Source organism: Patiria miniata, unplaced genomic scaffold, assembly GCF_015706575.1.
Source record: "Patiria miniata isolate m_02_andy unplaced genomic scaffold, ASM1570657v1 HiC_scaffold_7, whole genome shotgun sequence".
NCBI lineage: Eukaryota > Metazoa > Echinodermata > Asteroidea > Valvatida > Asterinidae > Patiria > Patiria miniata.
This window is the reverse complement of record NW_024037074.1, coordinates 47,778,299-47,795,457: the sequence shown is the minus strand read 5'-3', so window position 1 is coordinate 47,795,457 and position 17,159 is coordinate 47,778,299. Positions and strand designations below refer to the sequence as shown.

At 43.0% G+C, this 17,159-nt stretch overlaps 1 protein-coding gene across 1 annotated transcript in view; it reads right to left on the bottom strand.

The window, feature by feature from the left end:
- The window catches only part of LOC119745313 (SWI/SNF-related matrix-associated actin-dependent regulator of chromatin subfamily D member 1-like), a 60,473-nt gene that overhangs the window by 30,366 nt on the left and 12,948 nt on the right, over positions 1 to 17,159 (bottom strand). The window contains exons 3-4 of the mRNA XM_038221598.1: positions 7,418 to 7,540; positions 5,809 to 5,922 (exon numbers count right to left, since the gene is read on the bottom strand). Of these exons, the coding sequence (XP_038077526.1) occupies positions 5,809 to 5,922; positions 7,418 to 7,540 (237 nt within the window). The remainder of the gene's footprint in view (positions 1 to 5,808; positions 5,923 to 7,417; positions 7,541 to 17,159) is intronic.

Below are 17,159 nucleotides of genomic sequence, written 5' to 3'. Positions count from 1 at the left end.
TTTTTTTTTTATTTTTAAAGTTTTTATTTGGTTGACATCTAAAGACATGTTTTACTTTCACGATTTGTTTTGGAGTAATTATGCGAAACAGCCACGGATCTGAAGAAATGGTTTTCTTATAAGTTTTTTATTGTGTAAATTATAAATTGTTGAATGTAAACCACTGCTTCAGTTTATGATTTTGCCCGATTGAGATCTTTTGTTGAGTGGTGAAACAAGCCTGGGAAGACTTCCATTCCAAAGCTTCACCCAAATTTGCAGAGTGTATACTTCTACTCCACGGCAAAAGAGACTCAAAAGTTTGAAGAAAAAAAACAAACAATGTAACTACCGGCATGTACAATGTATTTAGACTGTGCAGATGGAAACTGGGCAAACAGAAGGTCACGAACGCCATCAGTTCGATCCTTTTTTTTCCCCACATTACATTTTGAGTGATGGATTTTGCATGTCACTTGTCAGACTCAAACTTTTAGACTTGATTGTAGAGAGGCATACATACATGTACTTGTTCAGCCAATATCTGTAGGGGGAGGGGAGGGGCCTGCCAAACTCTTGGTGGGGGGAGGGCTTTCAAAGAATCATTGAAAGAAATGTGTGTGTGAATGTCCTCATGTTCCCGTCACTGCCCTCTGGTGTGGAGATTATCTCTTTCGGAATGGCGGACTTAAGATGGATTGGTTACGACACTGGCTCCAACGTCCTAACGTCCTAGAGAAAGAGGCTTAGCCCCGTGGTTTTGGTGATGACGTCAAGTGGCCACATCAAAAAAATGCCTCACCCTCCCTACCCCCCTCAATACCTCAGGGGTAAGTTGGGGTGACTGGCTTCTGAAACCCCCCCCCCCCAAGAAAAAAGAAAGAAGAAACCACAAGGTTCTGTGACACACTTTGGCTCAGACAAAATTTGGAGAAAACAGGGGTGCCAAACCCCATGTGTCCCCGAAATGAACCTAGTGGAGCACCAGACTACTGGCTTCTCAGAGCTATTGACTACCAATTCATCTGGAGATCTGATGAGTAGGGTATCAGACTGGCAATTGACTGATCACCCTTTGATGCATGGGATCTGTTCTTCCTGTATTTTTGTGTCTCAAGCCACCCCCCTTCCTTTTTGCCATTTTTCCCCCACCTGTTACTGACAGAATTAGACCAAGGCTCTAAGGATTGTTTTTGGCGGGCCTGTGTGTCAGACACATCTGTCTTTGAACTGAAGGTTGGTAACCCTGATCAGAAGCTGACTAGTGAAGGGGAGGGATGAGGTGAGGTGTAGGGGTGGGTGAGGTGTGGGGTGCATGCCTAAACCCTAAATCTTGGGTTAATATTTGTGAGGAACTTTTTTTGAACCCTCCAAAATCAGCCAGTACAGGAACCCATAACACATCTGTTTTTACAAGTTCTCTCATACTTTTTGCTGACATGCTCCAGGCCAGCTTAGTGTCCTTTGACTGACTGAGTCACTACCCACTGACTGACTGACTGACTGACTCCCCGGCTGATTTACTGAGTACAGTTAATGTCCCAACCAGGACTTCTGGGAGTAGCTCAACTAGGCAATCCTAAAGTCTCGTCTTGCAAGCCTGTGGTCTGGTTCCCCCCCCCAAAAAAAAATTTTCCCACCGGGTTACTTTTACTTTCCATGTCAGTTCTGTCAGCTTTCAATTCAATGGACACCAATTCATCTGCTGAATGTATTCCAGAGCCGTGAAAGTTCAAATAAATCAATTTTTGAACAGTTAATCAACAAAAGATCCCCTTTTAGGGAAGATACAGAGAGCCACACCTAATCCAAAAAACAAGAAAAAACCTGCTACAAGTCACGTTCGGACGCAGAGTGTTTATAAACATTGCTTTGGTGAATCAATCCAGACCTGTCTTAAAGGTACAGGGGAGAGGGAAGGAGAGGGGGAGAGGGTAGGGGGTAGGGGGAGGTAGGGGGTAGGGCGAGGTAGAGGGTAGGGGTAGGGCCAGGGGAGGTAGGGGGTAGGGCCAGGGGAGGTAGGGGGCTAGGGGCAGGTAGGGGATAGGGGCAGGTAGGGGATAGGGGGAGATGTGATTCTTATAACATACATGTATAGCACCCATCATGAGGAAAGAACTTTGTTCCTTCTACTTGTCCTCAGCGAGTGTGCAGTGCGCAATGGTTTGTGTTTTTGTTTCACAAGGGATATAGTTTACAGCTCATCCCAACAAAATCAGCAAGTCCCTTTAAGGACTGGACACCCATTTGCGGTCTCATAACTCCCCCCTAAGCAAAAGGAAACTGTTTATCTTTCAACTACAGGCTTTTTGCAAAACTGGTAACCCTGAAAGTATCAAGAGCAAAGAAAGAACAAAACCCCAACATTGACTTAAGTTGAGGTCTCAATGGGCAAACTCTCTGCGGTTGAAACCAACCCCATAAACCACAAGAAAAAAAATGCAGTTGGTTTCTAAGGATCGTAATCATTCCTAATGAAGAACTGAACTTGTGAACTTGAAAAACGCTGGCCACCACAGACTTCGGGCGTCTAGAAAAAAAAAGCTACTGACTGAGCACTGGCCCAAACCGGCTAAAACGTGAGCCACCGGGGCTAGAAAAGAACAGAAAAGAAGGAAACCATCTTGGCACACGACCAACAATTTCCAAAATCTAATAATGGCCGAGTTCAGAGACACCTGTGATTTTTTTTTTTTTTAAAGAGGCACAGGTGTTTTTTGGCCTGGCCACATGGGAGGGAATCGCCGGAATTCAATTTTGTCTATCAATAATTTCGGATGGCCAAATTGAGACAGTTGTTGGGTAAGCTCAGAGAGGCAAGCGAGTGGGATGATACAAAAAATAAAATATGAAATGTGATTTGAAATGGAGTTATATATCGGGGGCAGATCCAAGTTTGGATGAAGAGAGAGAGAGAGGGGGGGGGGGGGGTTGGCTGCCAAGGGGGGGGGGGGGGGGGTAGGCTGCCAAGGGGGGGGGGGGGGGTTAAGCTACCAAGACAGAGGTTTAGCAGGCATTTGCTGTGTTTTTCTGCATGAATTTCCTAATTTATTTGCGGCCAAAGATTTTTTTTTTTAAAGACCCCCTAACCCGCCTCCACTTTATCTTATATGTAGGTGTGGCCTTTCTCTCGAGGAGGGGGTTATTGAGAGTTGATTTCAAGATCCCCTAACCCCGCCTCCACTTTATCTTATATGTAGGTGTGGCCTTTCTTTCGAGGGAGGGGGTTATTGAGAGTTGATTTCAAGGCATTTTAAAGAAGAAAATCTGGATTTTATTTACCGATTCTGTATACTGGCTCAGTTTTAATCAGTTTGGAATGAATCCACTTTGCCAAAACTCAGACAAAAATATAAATTGCATTACAAGGCTACACAACAGCAAATGGCATTTTTTTGTTCTGCACATGCACACCGCGGTAAATTTTCGGCACAGTGTCTCGGATTCTCTTGCTTGTATAATGTTGCACCATTTAAAGCACTCCAAAATCCATAAATAAGATAAACCGTTGTTAATTCTCCGTATACGAGTGGACAAACATACATTAGCGGCAGTGAAATGGCCAATTTTCAGGCAAACGACTTCCAGATAGCCACGGCCTTTGGCCGACTATTTGAGTTTAGAAGGGCGAACAATCTGTGTCACACGGCATGCGGATTGTACTGTTGTGTCCGCGTATGAGATATCCAAAATATAGGGTAGGCTGCCTGTTCACACGCTCTGGGGGAACAAATTTTGTTTTTGATGATGACCCAAATTACATATAATTAGCTCCATCTGCTCCGTGCACCAAAAAAACACACTGAGAATTTTGTTTTTTTGGTCTTGTTACAAGTTGAATAGCAACTGCGATTTTCTGGGACGCTTGCGTGCCAGCATCGGCCGCGTGGTACACGGTTGATGCGCGGACACAATAACAGCGGCAAGCATCGGTACAGGTCACACACAAAAAGAAAGGAAAATAAGTAACAATCAGCGAACGCTTGGTCACATGAGGCGGAATTTCACTTTTCATATTTCTCTTTCTTTTGTCTGGCTTGTTTCCCCCCGGCAGCTAATTAGCGGTGGATCTGGGGTAGAAGGAGTGTTCGAATTTTTTCGGGTGTATTTCTTCCGCTCTTCGCTCTCGTGATTACAAGGATTTTTTTTTCCTTTCTTTTTATTGTATCGCCAAGCTTTTGAATACAAACTGTTGGCTCTTCGGAATCACAAAAAATAGCACTGGGCACTGACCTCTTCAAATGAGGACAGTGAAAATGGAGTAAGAAGTTAGGGAAAAAGAGAAAAGAAAAAAAAACTCTCTGTCATCCTGTATATTATGCCGTGTTTGTACAACTTTGGGAGAAAGTCACAAAGGGACCCGTAATGTGCGTACTGAGAATTTTTCAACCAATTGTAGTCAGGGAGCGGGTCTTTGTTCAACTGCGGCACAATTCCTGGCATGCCTGTCCCATTTGCAGAGGCCATCCACCCACAGTCACCCGACCAGTATTTGTCGACAATATAATCATGAGAATGAAAAAAAGAAGGTAAAGAGCTCCCCCAAAAAAGGTCCATAGATGCAAATCCTGAGGCCGGAGGGTAAGGGTGTTGAGGGGGGGGGGGACAGTCTGAAGTTGAGACGTCATCTGCTTAACGTCAAGATTTGTTTTTGTTTTTACGAAGAAAATAACGAGAGTAGTCAGACAGACTGGCGAAGACGTAAATCGGTCGACAGGTCTAAGTGTGAATGCCCCTCGATCCGGGGTCTCGGTAACTCGGGATTTATGGAGGGGCTTCGTTAGAGCAGACGTTCTCGTTTAACTTCGTGACAACCCGACCGACTTTTTTTCCCTTCGAATTCTTCCATGTAAGCCTTAATCCCCCTCGGTTTGGTTCCACTTGGCAAAGAGTCGGGCCGTATTTGGTTTATATAAGTTGGGCTTGAAAAAGGGGGTCAAGTCAATCTGGCGCTATATCAAAGCGTAAATTGAGTTTCGGTTTAGTCGGGGATTGCGTCTTCAACGCATTCCTGACCTAAATAAAGCCGTGCGATTGACAACATGCGATGTGCAACATGGTTCCACTTTCTCACAGTATGTGAACCAAAGGAGACTGACGCAAAGCATATTATTTTAATTTTCACATCAATTTCAGAATTCAAAATTACCCTGTACAATACATGACCCTGTGATATCCACATAGAAATTTCTTGACTTAATAGCCTTCACTTCAGAGAAGAACTGATTGCAAATTTGGTTAATAAAGCTCGGAACGTTGTTAAGGCACACTGAATGTCCACAACCATGGATAAGATGGAAACTGCTCAGCAGAAGATTTTGTTCTGTAAATTTTCTTGTCAAAACAAAAAAGCAGCGCGCACCTCACTTTTGCCACACGCATGGAAAATGTATACTGCTTCTTGTCAAGCAAATATGGGCTCCGGGCAAAAGTACCCCCTCAACGGTAAGAAAGAGAGAGTTGGGGGAGACCACTGGGAGAGACATTCGAATGCATTGCCAATGACGCCCGATTCTCACGCGAAGACGCTACGACTTTGTGCACATTCAGAATAAAATTAGTTGTGCGTACTTCCTGCTATACATACGAGAACAAGTATGCGCACACGATGTGTCCCATCCACTTGGTTCTCGAAAAACGGTCAAATAGCGCCCTCTCTTGTCCACACATGGAGCCAGAACACCACTTTATATTGCGGGCATTGTCCTGTTTCTGCTCAGCGAAAAATTTAACCACTAGGCAAATTCTGTGTTCTCAACGACTCAAAGAAATAAGTGAGTACATGCATGTGAAAGTTTCATGGATGCAGTGAGTAAGATTGAGCGTTACCTCCACAAGATGGTTGTCGGGCCCGTACAGCTCCTTATCCAGCTCTATGACCAGGCTCTTGAAGAAGGAGGAGAATTTCCTCTTCTGTTTGATCTCGTACTTGGGGGCGTTGGGCTGAAGAAGCAGGGAAATGGAGTCAATTATTATTGGAATCCGTGCATGTAAATGCAAACTTCTCGACAATAACCTTATTGTGAAGATACGTGTATTGCGAGGGTATTTCTGGACGGGTATTGGTTTGGGGTGATTATCTTTAGTTTTTCATTTTTTTTTTTTTATTTTGTTGAAAAAATAAAGATAAACTCAGAAAAGCAAATGTAGTGACACCAGGAAGTGTAAGATTTGTTGTATATTCCTTAGATTTTTTTTTTTTTCTACTGCAATTAAATGAAGAAGTAGGCTGTGGGCGAAATGTGGAGTGTTTTTGGAACAAAAATGGTGAAGTTAAAGAAACTGAAGTCATTGACTTCAAAAATGTATCAATAGGATTTGATCGCTTAAAGAAACAGGCCGAGACAAAACAGAACCACCCCAAACTTGCAGAAACATGTAGTCCAGTCATTTTTGGCCTTGCGCTGTTCCTATAACTCACGCTTTTCAGCGACACTGATTTCCATCATTCCAAATCCAGACTTACTGGTCGGGGAACGGAGACACTCCACAAGGAAGCCAGTTTGTGTCACCGGTAACCGGATTCAATACGACAGAACAAATTTTACAAACTCCCAGCCGCCCGGCCCCTCCCCTCCCTCGCGATGTACCCTAGCCTACTACCCTAGTGGGGAAGTGAGGAATTTGTGATCGTGTATCAACCCAATTAAGGGTCCCATAACGACAACGTTACAGTTGAGACCTGGGACTGTTTTCCAGGTAGCACAGAAGCTGGCTGGAAGTAATAAAGTCAAGTTTGTCACGAGCTAGTATGGCCCATTTTTAGGCTGGCGTTTATTCTGTGGCATGAAATGACTGAAAATATGCCAGTCCATCGCAGGTTTCTCCTCAGTTAAATGCCAGTACCGGTACCCATTTATACTCCTGGGTGGAGAGAGGCAAGTCGGGGTGAAGAGGCTTGCCCAAGAACACAACATGGCCAGCAGCTGGATTCGAGCCCCTGACCCTCTGATCATGAGTCACGAACCCTAACCGCTAGGCCACGCTCCCACTCGAAGTAAACACGAGTACAAAAAACTAGAAATACATGTATACTCTATAGTCCGTCCTTGATTCAAGCGTTTTAATGATCATAGACTCACATCAAGACTCAGTATATCCTGAGTCAAAATGTGCATCGTATTTAATTATGACATTAAGAAGTACCATGTAGACTGAAACCAAGGCTAGGTTTGAGCCACAGCTAAAGTCAAATTTGGCTAATTTTTTTTTTTAATCCAGTCCATCTTTTTAATCCAGTGTTGGCCTCTTGTTGATCTGAAATATTTTTTTTTTACAATCTGTGAATGAGCACTTTTTTTCTGCACCCCAAATTTGACATTTGATTGAATATTGAAGTCTGAATTTCTTAAAATCTGTAATAAAACAAGCCCAAGACTTTTAACCAAAACACCACATGGACTACAAAGAACATTCCTAGCAGCGGAGAGCTTCTTACATCTTCCAGAAGGCGACCTTCGACCCTGAGCTCCCAGGAGGGCACGCTGGCGTCCTCCTCATCTGCATCTGGCTTGCCGGGGTAGTAGGTGTTGGAGATGAACACTCGCAACTTGCGCTTTTGCTGTTGATGAGATTAATAAAAAAAGAAACAAAACATTGATATTTTTTTTTCAAGTTTCCAGACCATTTCTGTCAAACATCACAAGGTTATGGGCTCTGTGCGCAAACAAGAGAGGGCGCTGTTTTTATCCCTTTCGTGGACGGGACACACAGCAAAGGACTCACGATGCAAAGTACTCAGGACTCAGTTTATTCTGAATGTTCACAAAGCCATAGCGTCTTCGTGTGAGGGTCAGGTGTCGTCAGCAATGCGTTCAAATGTTTCTCCAAGTGGTCTCCCTTTCTGAACACTGAGGGGGGGTGCTTGAGCCCTAAAGCTCTTTTCACACTAGACAAATCTCGGGGTTGACGCAGGGTTGACGCAAGGTTAAAAACATGCATCGTTTCACACTTGAAGAATTTCAACCCTGTGTCAACCCTGCGTCAACCCCGAGATTGATTTTGCCCCGGGTTGAACTCAACCCTGCTCTAGACCAGGGTTGAGATTTTCAACCTGGGTTTGAAATTCTTGCCAGGGTTCAAAACAGTAGCAACTGAGCATGATAAGCTTGATTTGCATGAAACAAGTGTGAAATGATGCGGGGTTGAAAAATTAAAAACTCAACCTGGGGCGTCACTGGGTTCGCCCGGGTTGAGTTCGACCCGGGTTGAAAGGCTCTAGTGTGAAAAGGGCTATAGATTACTACTCTTTGTTTTAGTGAGGGTCATCAAGAAATCTGTGGGCTTCTAAAGATGACCCTAAATAGATGGCAATAGGAGTCATGATGAGAATAAGGGCCGGGGAGGGGGGGGGGGTGAAGAAGGGGGTGAAGGAGGGGGGGATTAAGGATTACAATGAATTTGAGAAAGACAGACTGTTCAAATCAAACCAATGATTTAGATTTTCTAGTCTTGGACCTTGACTGAATCACAGGGTTCTGGTTTGCTGATTTTATAAAATCAAACAAAATCTCAAGGACCGTTTTTTTTTTTTTTTAGGGACACTAACGACGGCATTTCTTGATGGGCTTTTCGGAAACCAGGCATAATATTTAGATTAATCTCAGCGTGCCAAGTATACTTCAAACCTCCGTTAACCTCTTCCTGATATTTTGGAGAAAGCTTCGACGCTGTCATGGCAGTGCATGGCCGTTCACGCGAGGCCAGAGCCCTCTACAGAGGGAGGAGCATAGGTTCAATGTAGGTTGGGTTGAAAGCACACTGCAGGGTATTCCGATTTCCAAGAGCAAACAACCACAGCCCTTGAAAAAACCTACCAGTTCCGAATACAGAAAATTTTCTACCACAAATCCCAATTTCCCTGCCCCCCCCCCTTTTTTGACAAAAAAACGAGGAAAACAAAGTTTCTCTCTCCTTCCCCCCCCCCCCCCCAAATAAAAAAAACCAAAACCACAAAACAAACAGTAGCCTTAAGAGAGTCTTGCAACAGGCGATGTCTAGGTGACGGATCTTTGCTGAAGGGTGTTGAGGGGCAGCCAGGGGGAAAAAAAGTAAAAAGTAAAGAAGGATTTGGTCCGAACCAGACACCGTTGAAAATGGACATGACCCTGAGTTGGATGGACAGCGAGGCAAGAAAAGGATAACGGGAAAACTAGGTTGCGATCAATGGACCTAAGGTCGCCTTGGCCTAATTCCAACAACTTTATATTTTTGCATGGTCCAGATTTTGTCTTTCCTTCAAATTGCACAATTTTGAGAAAGAAATTCTGTTCCAAGATGGAAGATTGACATTGTAATGGTCCATCTGTCTGTGCTGGCGTATTGGCTCGTTTGTCTTTGCGTCACAGCAATTTGGAATTCTAAGAAATAATACAGTTTATTTGCAAACACTTGCGTCTTCGCCTCCGGAACGAAATAATAAAAAAAAAAAAAAATTCCGGAACCACAACGAGACCGGGAATAACCCCGGATTTAAGAAAGGATTCTCCGGGACTGAAAAGGGAAATCCTCTGGGGCTGTTTGAGAAACGGAGAAAGGCATTATTCAAGATAACAAACACAGGGACAATGGGGAAATTTTACGGCCCACGCAAGTCCGTTGAGACTGACAGCTATTACTATGTACAGTTCTAAGACTTTTCACTTCTAGACAAGTTAGGAAAAGTCTTGCTACATTTGAATAATGTGCGTGTAGACAATACACAGGAAAAACAATTAAATATTTGAATGTATCATGGGTGTATCTGAAAATGCAATGCGTGATACTAATTTCTAATGAGACTCACATTTGCTATTTCCTAAGATTTCCTAAGACTTTCTTCTTCTTTTTCTGGTTACACCTCTATGTTCCGACACCCCTATGTTCCGACTGCACATATTCATATTCCTATTCCCAACCCTAACCCTAACCCTAACCCTAACCCTAACCGGGAGTAACACAATCTAGGTTGTCAGAACATAGGGGTGTCGGAACATAGAGCAGTCACCCTTTTTCTTGCAAGAGGGGAATTTGTAACACTTTTTCTTTGTGCTCCAATTCTGATGCTACATTCATTTTCTCCAAACTTATTCACATATTTTTCACTAAGATCCCTGCAGGCTAAAATTTTCTGAAGAATGGGACCATGACACCACATGGCATACCAGAGCAAATGTTGACAGTGGAATTTCACAAACTCTCTTCTCGTCAATAAAAAAAAAATTGAGTTATAAAAGTGTTGCCAGAGATGTCAACAAGCCCAAAGAATTGAAACTCCCGACGTGAATGCCATTTTAAAATTTTTTGGGGGGTTGGATGTTGACTTGACCTGTTAGCCACGAGCCGCAGGTCTATATGCTCAGATCTCTCTCTCTCTCTTTACCCCAAACAAAAAGGGTTTTTCACCAAGGGTGTATCACACGCACCCCGCTTGTGCCTGAAGAGTCACTCCGACTTCCCCTCGCTGATCAAACAGGGACACAATGGGCACTGGCGCCCAACTTTCTCGCGTGGGATATTTGAACATGGGGCTCTTAACCAGACATCTCAAATAAACCAAAACGGTTTTTATAGGCTACGGGTACACACAGCCTCCCCCCCCCCCCTAACTCCAAAACATATACCCGTAATGGGTTTTAGGGTGACAAATACCCAGTTGTGCGGCATCCTGTTTTTCCGGGGAACTAGGTGCTAATGGTCTTTTTTTGTACATATACCCGGTACCCGTAATGGGTTTTAGGGTGACAAATACCCAGTTGTGCGGCATCCTGTTTTTCGGGGGAACTAGGTGCTAATGGTCTTCTTTTTTTTTACATATACCCGTAATGGGTTTTAGGGTGATAAATACCCAGTTGTGCGGCATCCTGTTTTTCCGGGGAACTAGGTGGCTAATGGTCTTTTTGGAGGTGGGATGCGAAAAGAAGAGATGCTTTTTCAAATAAAAGCGATGGATTGAAGGTGACGTCAATCTGTATCCTGTTTTTGAATGAAATTGGATGCAGGTTTCTCAATGTGCTTTTGTAGGTATGGGCGCAAGATGAAAACCCCCCCCCCAAAAAAAAAAAGAGGGGAGGGTGGGGGTTAATGTTTGATTCCCGGTATCTTGTGTCCTGCTTTCAAGTGTCTGTGTTCTACATCAAACAAGGTTCGAGGTCTGATAACACGGAATCTTACGTCAAACTTTGGGCCACGTTTTAAACACCAAACAGACAAAACCGCCAACGCAAAAATCCCAATGCTAGACTAGAAACTGTTGATCATCTCGGGAAAAGTGCAAATTTCCCCCCCCCCCCCCCCTTTTCTGGATGTTGTCCAAATAGCGGAGAAATTGAAACAACAATCAAGCTCACTGTTTAAATCAGGACATGGGGAGGAAAAGTGGCTCAATTAATGGGTTTCAGTGGGTGTTTGGCCACTTTGGTGGGTGCTGCTTTATTTTTTTTTTAAACAAAATACTTAAACCGTCAATGCGGGGGTTTTGGGAACATGTGACGGGGGAGGGGAAGCTTACGCAAGCGTTCAATGAAGTAGCTGTGGATCAGCTACAACATGGACGGAAAATCAATAATTAGTTTATGAAATCACCAATTTAGCAATCACGAGGGGCTCTTGAAAGCTCGGTATATCAAAGCCAACGGCCGCCGCAATTAGGGTAATGACCAAGACAATTAGGGTAATGACCAAGACAAGAGGTGCTTTTTGGACAATCTGAAAAAATCCCCGCAAAAAAAAATAAATGAAAAGAACATGCACTTGTACTTTGTATCAAATTAAATCTTCCAGAGCACACGTATCTTGGGTTGAATGTGGGTTCAATGTGTGGGTTCAACTTGTTCTTGAAAATTCCAGACATTTCTGTGTTTTTTTTTTTTTTTTCATATTTAGGCCTAACTAACATTTCAACTTAATGAAAGAGAAACAATTGAAGGATGATTTTTTGGGGGGGGGGGGGGGGGTAAAGAACCCCGAAAGCTTTTCTGGATTTAGGTGCTATTACATTTCTGTATCTTTTACTTAAAAAAGGGGGAATGGCTAAGGGCCACGCCTGCAAAGGGAAACTCTTGTTTCAAATGAAGGACTTTTACTGAGTTCAACTGGAAAAAGCCGCCAAGCTGAAACTTCTGGTGAGGAAATTTACTTCAAACTTTTGCCAAGAACCACTGCAGTATCCTGGAAGATTGCAATTCAATGACATCTGGTATTACTTCCATTGATAAATATGTTTCTGTAATGATTGCCATCTTGTCTACAGTTTACAACTTACTATAGAATTTACTGGAGTATTTTTTTCCGATCTGGAGATGAAGATCTGTCACATAACTCGATTCCAAAGTTGGAAAACTCTAACCCAGATTTTTGGGGTTGATTTCCGTGTCACTGACGCTGACTTGCAAAAAAAATCAGACTTTTCAAAACAGTCTTTTTATGGTGACTAATGGGAGTGCTTATTGATACTTGTTTCCAAAAAAAAAAAAAAGAAGAAAAGAAGAAAAGTCAGTGCCACACATACCGGTACTTGGGCTAAGAAAGAACTCAGTATTGCGAACAGAGTAAACAGACCGTGCACGAACGTGCAGAAATTAAAGTGGCCCCTATCAGCGCGTGTCCCCAATAGTCAAAACTTGGCCAAATACCCATTGTCCCCCGTTATTTGCACACACTCCTCCGGAAAAGCTATATGTCCCAAATACTTGATAGGCCATCCTGTTTGACTAGCTAGGGTTCTTCCGAAAGCCTTATCAAAATTGACCCCCGTTTGTTTTTTATTGTGAGACTTATTTTTGGTAGGTTTTTTTTTTGTTGTTTTGCTTTTTGCTCTCATTTTGCAACTTTTTCGGCTAATCTGTTTATCGACGGGTGATGCGGCGTCCGTATTTGGGTTTTCAGGTCAAACACCTGTCAATCAAAACGGAGAGGTCCGTTTACACCCCTGGCTGTTGACGGTGGGTATTTGGGGGGGGGGGGGGTTCCAACTGGGCCAAGAAAAACATAAAAAACAAAGAGTGTCCTCCTATCTACCATTCGACCAAGATATCACAAGAAGTAGGTCGGGGTCGGGTTCGACAGACTATACCCAACCACTGGTCATCCGAGCGTGTCAAATTAATCGTCCCAATTTCCAACCTGTTAAAAAGTCTGTTATGTTTTTTTCATGCAACACTCAATTCACTCTCGCTTCGGCAAATAAACGACATCGGTAATTGTTTTTTTTTCCCTGAAAAGTTGTGAGAGGGGTTTGATCCTTTGTTTGTTGTTGGAAAATGAAGTTCTATAAACTCAGGGGACTTTGTAGAATGTGGGCTGCGTATGTCGTATGTGTCTGTACAAACATTCTGCTGTACAGTGACTGTGTTATTATGAACTAGATTTTTCGGAAGTTTCACAAGCGGGCACTCTAGTTTTTTCTGCATGACCCGTTTTGGGGGCTTCCCCACAGAGGGTGGGCACAATGCCATGTTGAGTTGGAGGGGGGGGGGGGGGTTTGAGAATTAATACATACTGGTATATACTTCTATGGATACAAAGCACGTTCAATAAGAAAAACACTTAAAACACCCAACTGGACTGCCTCTCTCGTCTCTTTCATCAACCTCTCCACACCCAGGTTGCCGGACTTGCTCATCGTCTGACAACTATTGCCCAACACGCCAATCACAAAGTAGCCAACCACCAAACTCCGTCAACAACAAGAGCTTGTCAAGACCTCTGGATTGATCCAATGGCCTTCCTAACATCATCATCGCAAAGTGATAGCCACGTTTTGTCCATCGTCAACACCTTCTAAATTTCTAGATGGCCTGAATCTAGGTCACTGTCACCCCAAGCCCACTTTTAGGGGGTTCTTTTTGGTCAAGAAGTCTGGACATCCTGGTATCAATTACCGGTCCAAAATCGCTGATGATGCTTCGAAGTTTTGACGCTATTTGTAAAGAAAACACTTGTAAGTAGAGTTGACTTGGGTGAACTTCACTGCGACCTGATACCTCAGGGTTTCAGGGTTGTAATTGGGGGGAATGTCTAGCCCTCGTGATGACCCCTTGTAATCATTCAGGGGTGTCCTGGGCCAAATTTCTTGGCACTACAGGTACCAGGGATCAATTACATCGCCGAGGTTGGTTTCGGCTTCTGGGCAAAGAAGGGGGGCGGACCACACGCCGGGATTGTAGACCACGACCCAATACCACTGATTTGCCGGGATGTCCGAAACTAGAACAATGGTTCCCCGGCCCCAGAGTCGGGTTGGTGCAGGCACTGCGGGGAACCGGTATCAATTACTAAGCGCATCAGGATTCGTTAGCGCGCAGCCGGGGACTTGGCGGGATCGTTTTGGACGAAGCATACCAGAATGGGTCTGAGATGTAGGACAATGTCCTTTTAAAATCGCAGGAATGTACATTGTTAAAAAAATTAGGACAGGATCAGATTCGCTTTGATGCACTCTTTATTTCAGCCTTCAGTTGTTAGGCCAAGTAAAAAAATAAACAAGTTTTTCGTGCCAGCTCTCTTAAAGTTTTTCTGCCCGCCTCCTTTTAAATTTTTTTTTAATCTTTAAATTCTTACATTTGCTATATTTTGTAAACATATTGTCAATATACTGTTTTATTTGTTTCTAACAAAACTGTAGCTATGTAGAAAGGGTTACATGGCTCCTTTAGACACAATTTTGTATCAGTAAAAGAGTCAAGAAAGTGGAAGAATTCATCCACCATCTTGGAAAATCCGCCACTTTGGGGTAAAAAAAGGGGGGGGGGGGGAAAGTGCCTGCCTCTTTCATTTGTTTAAAAAAGCCCAGACGAACAACTATTTAATGTTTTCGCTTGGCCTTACCTAACTCAAGAAATTAGCCTTAACCTGGTCCCTCTAACATCCTACGAAATTCCATCTTATACTTAAAAGCACAAAGAATGCATCAATGGTTTTCTCCACGGAGGAGGATTTTTGAGGATGTGGAAAAAAGTTGAAGGTTAAAGAGAAAAGTTTCTTTAAAAAATTGGATGTAAATTAGTCTGGTCCCCCTGCTAGAACCACCTTGCCAAAATGCTTTTGCAGGGCTTGGGACCAGAGAACTGCAGTCTGAGTAAGTAACGGAAGTAACGACAGGCTTTTCAGTAACACACACACACAAAAGAAAGAGAGAAACTAGGTCGTGATCTAGTTTAGATTTTCAACGAAGCGTCCCCCGCCCCGTGGTGAATCACAGCCTGCGGTTGGGTATCGGTTAACCGGCCAATCAGCCCTAATTACGGAGGATATGCGGAGCAGTGGCGCTGGAGCCGCCTGGACATAAAAAAAAAAACATGGAGGGCAGGAGGGAAACCTGATCTAATTCGGAACAGCTTATCTCACAGGGTACGTGATGACGGTCAAGCGAGACAGAGGGCGGGTAAGGGGGGGGGGAGAGATATGGTCACGCCCACCTGTAGCATGAATGGATAGGGTTAGGGAGGTCTTTGGATGAGAATTGTTTATGTTCAGTTGAAGGTTTAATTGTGCCCTCCCCCCCCCCACACCTGACACGGGTTCCCCCTCCCCCCTCCCAGACTCAAGTTCAGCTATAGTTCAGGTTTCCGCAACTTGACTTGAACAAAATAATACTCAAATAAACATCAGTACTTCTGGAGATTTTTACACCAAAGTTTAGACTCAAGTCAAAAAAGGAACAACAGGGATGAGATTGTCAATTTAAAAAAAAAATTCTGAAAATTGATGAAAGGTTTGCATATCTTTCTATAAAAATAATGTCTTGCTCTTAGATTCAAAAAGTCTGATTTCAGACAAAAGTCTGAAAAATCTTATGCCTGGATCAATGAAAAAGAACGTAAACCTTTTGCATGGCAGTAGACCTTTTCTGCATTTACTATCACTGTGATGAAATAAATAAAGAACAAAACAAAATGGCTACCATATGCAAAAGGTCTATTCCACTCTTTCCTTTGCTTACAACCAACAATGCCAATATATGAAAGAACTATTGATTATGTTTCGGCTGAAGGTTTTTAGCCCTTTGCAAATCTGTTTCTAGAATAAACCAATAAAAGGACTGGACACTGTGAAAGGATATGGTAAAGTAAAACAATGGTTTTGGATATGGAAACCTGGCGGCATAAAATATTACCTGTAATTCTCATCTCTAAACGAGCAACTTTAAGTGGGAATTTTTAAAAAACAAATCAAAAGATTTGACAAGTCACGGCATCAATTTCTCCTCCATTTAAAGGCTTTTATTTGAAAGTCTTTTACTTTTTTTCAATCCCCCAGCATCACCTCCAAAATTCCTCAATTAATCCGGAGGATTTAGAAGCTATTGCCAGCCCAGGCCCCCACAGATACAAGCCCAACGTAAACATAGGTGTGCTCTTTTGCATTTCACACATACTCCAACCCTCGGCACGGCTAACTGCCAATAAAACTCCCTGTGATTTATCTCTCACCTGGTCAAGCGCAGGTATTCAAAGCCCCTACTGTTACCTGGCGCGCGGGGCTTATAAAAAAATAAAGACCGGCTTTCAATTGCTAGGTATAGCATAAACAAATAATATATCCTGGGCCAGGCGGGGTAAACTTCGCCTGACCCTACGCGCTAATGAAAGTGGGTAATGTGCTCAGTGTCAGCAACTATTATCTCCGGAGCACTTTCCCCACAAGATATATGTGCGGTGGTTAAGTTTTTTTTTTTATGCGCAATTTCATAGTTATAAAAAAAATCTTGAGGGAATTTATTGCATTATGTTGATATATTTTCAATATAATTTTTTTTTTTTTGAGGAATCACAGCAAGGAAAAGGTTGACGACAAATTTGTCGATTGGTGGAATTCTCTGAACATTTCTGACAGTTATTGGATGTAAATATTTACACATTTTGGAGAGATTTTGCCGGTGAGCTTTCAACACTGAAGCAAAAAAAAAATAATAACAATTTGACAACTATAGAACCAGAACCTATTAAAAATATCTATAATAACCCTAACCCTGCTAAATGCAACAGAAAGCAACACTGGTAAAAAGTTGTTGCAAACTGTTGCATTTAGCAGCGAACTCAAGTCCCCATGCTTTGTTGCATCTTCAATCTTGTTGCAATTAGCAGGGTAACTTCTCAAAGTGCCAAGGCGATACAACATAATCCACTGTTGCATTTTGTTGCATTTAGTTGCATTTAGCAGGGTAACTGCTTGGTGTGAAGGCTAGTGGTATGCACTGGGTT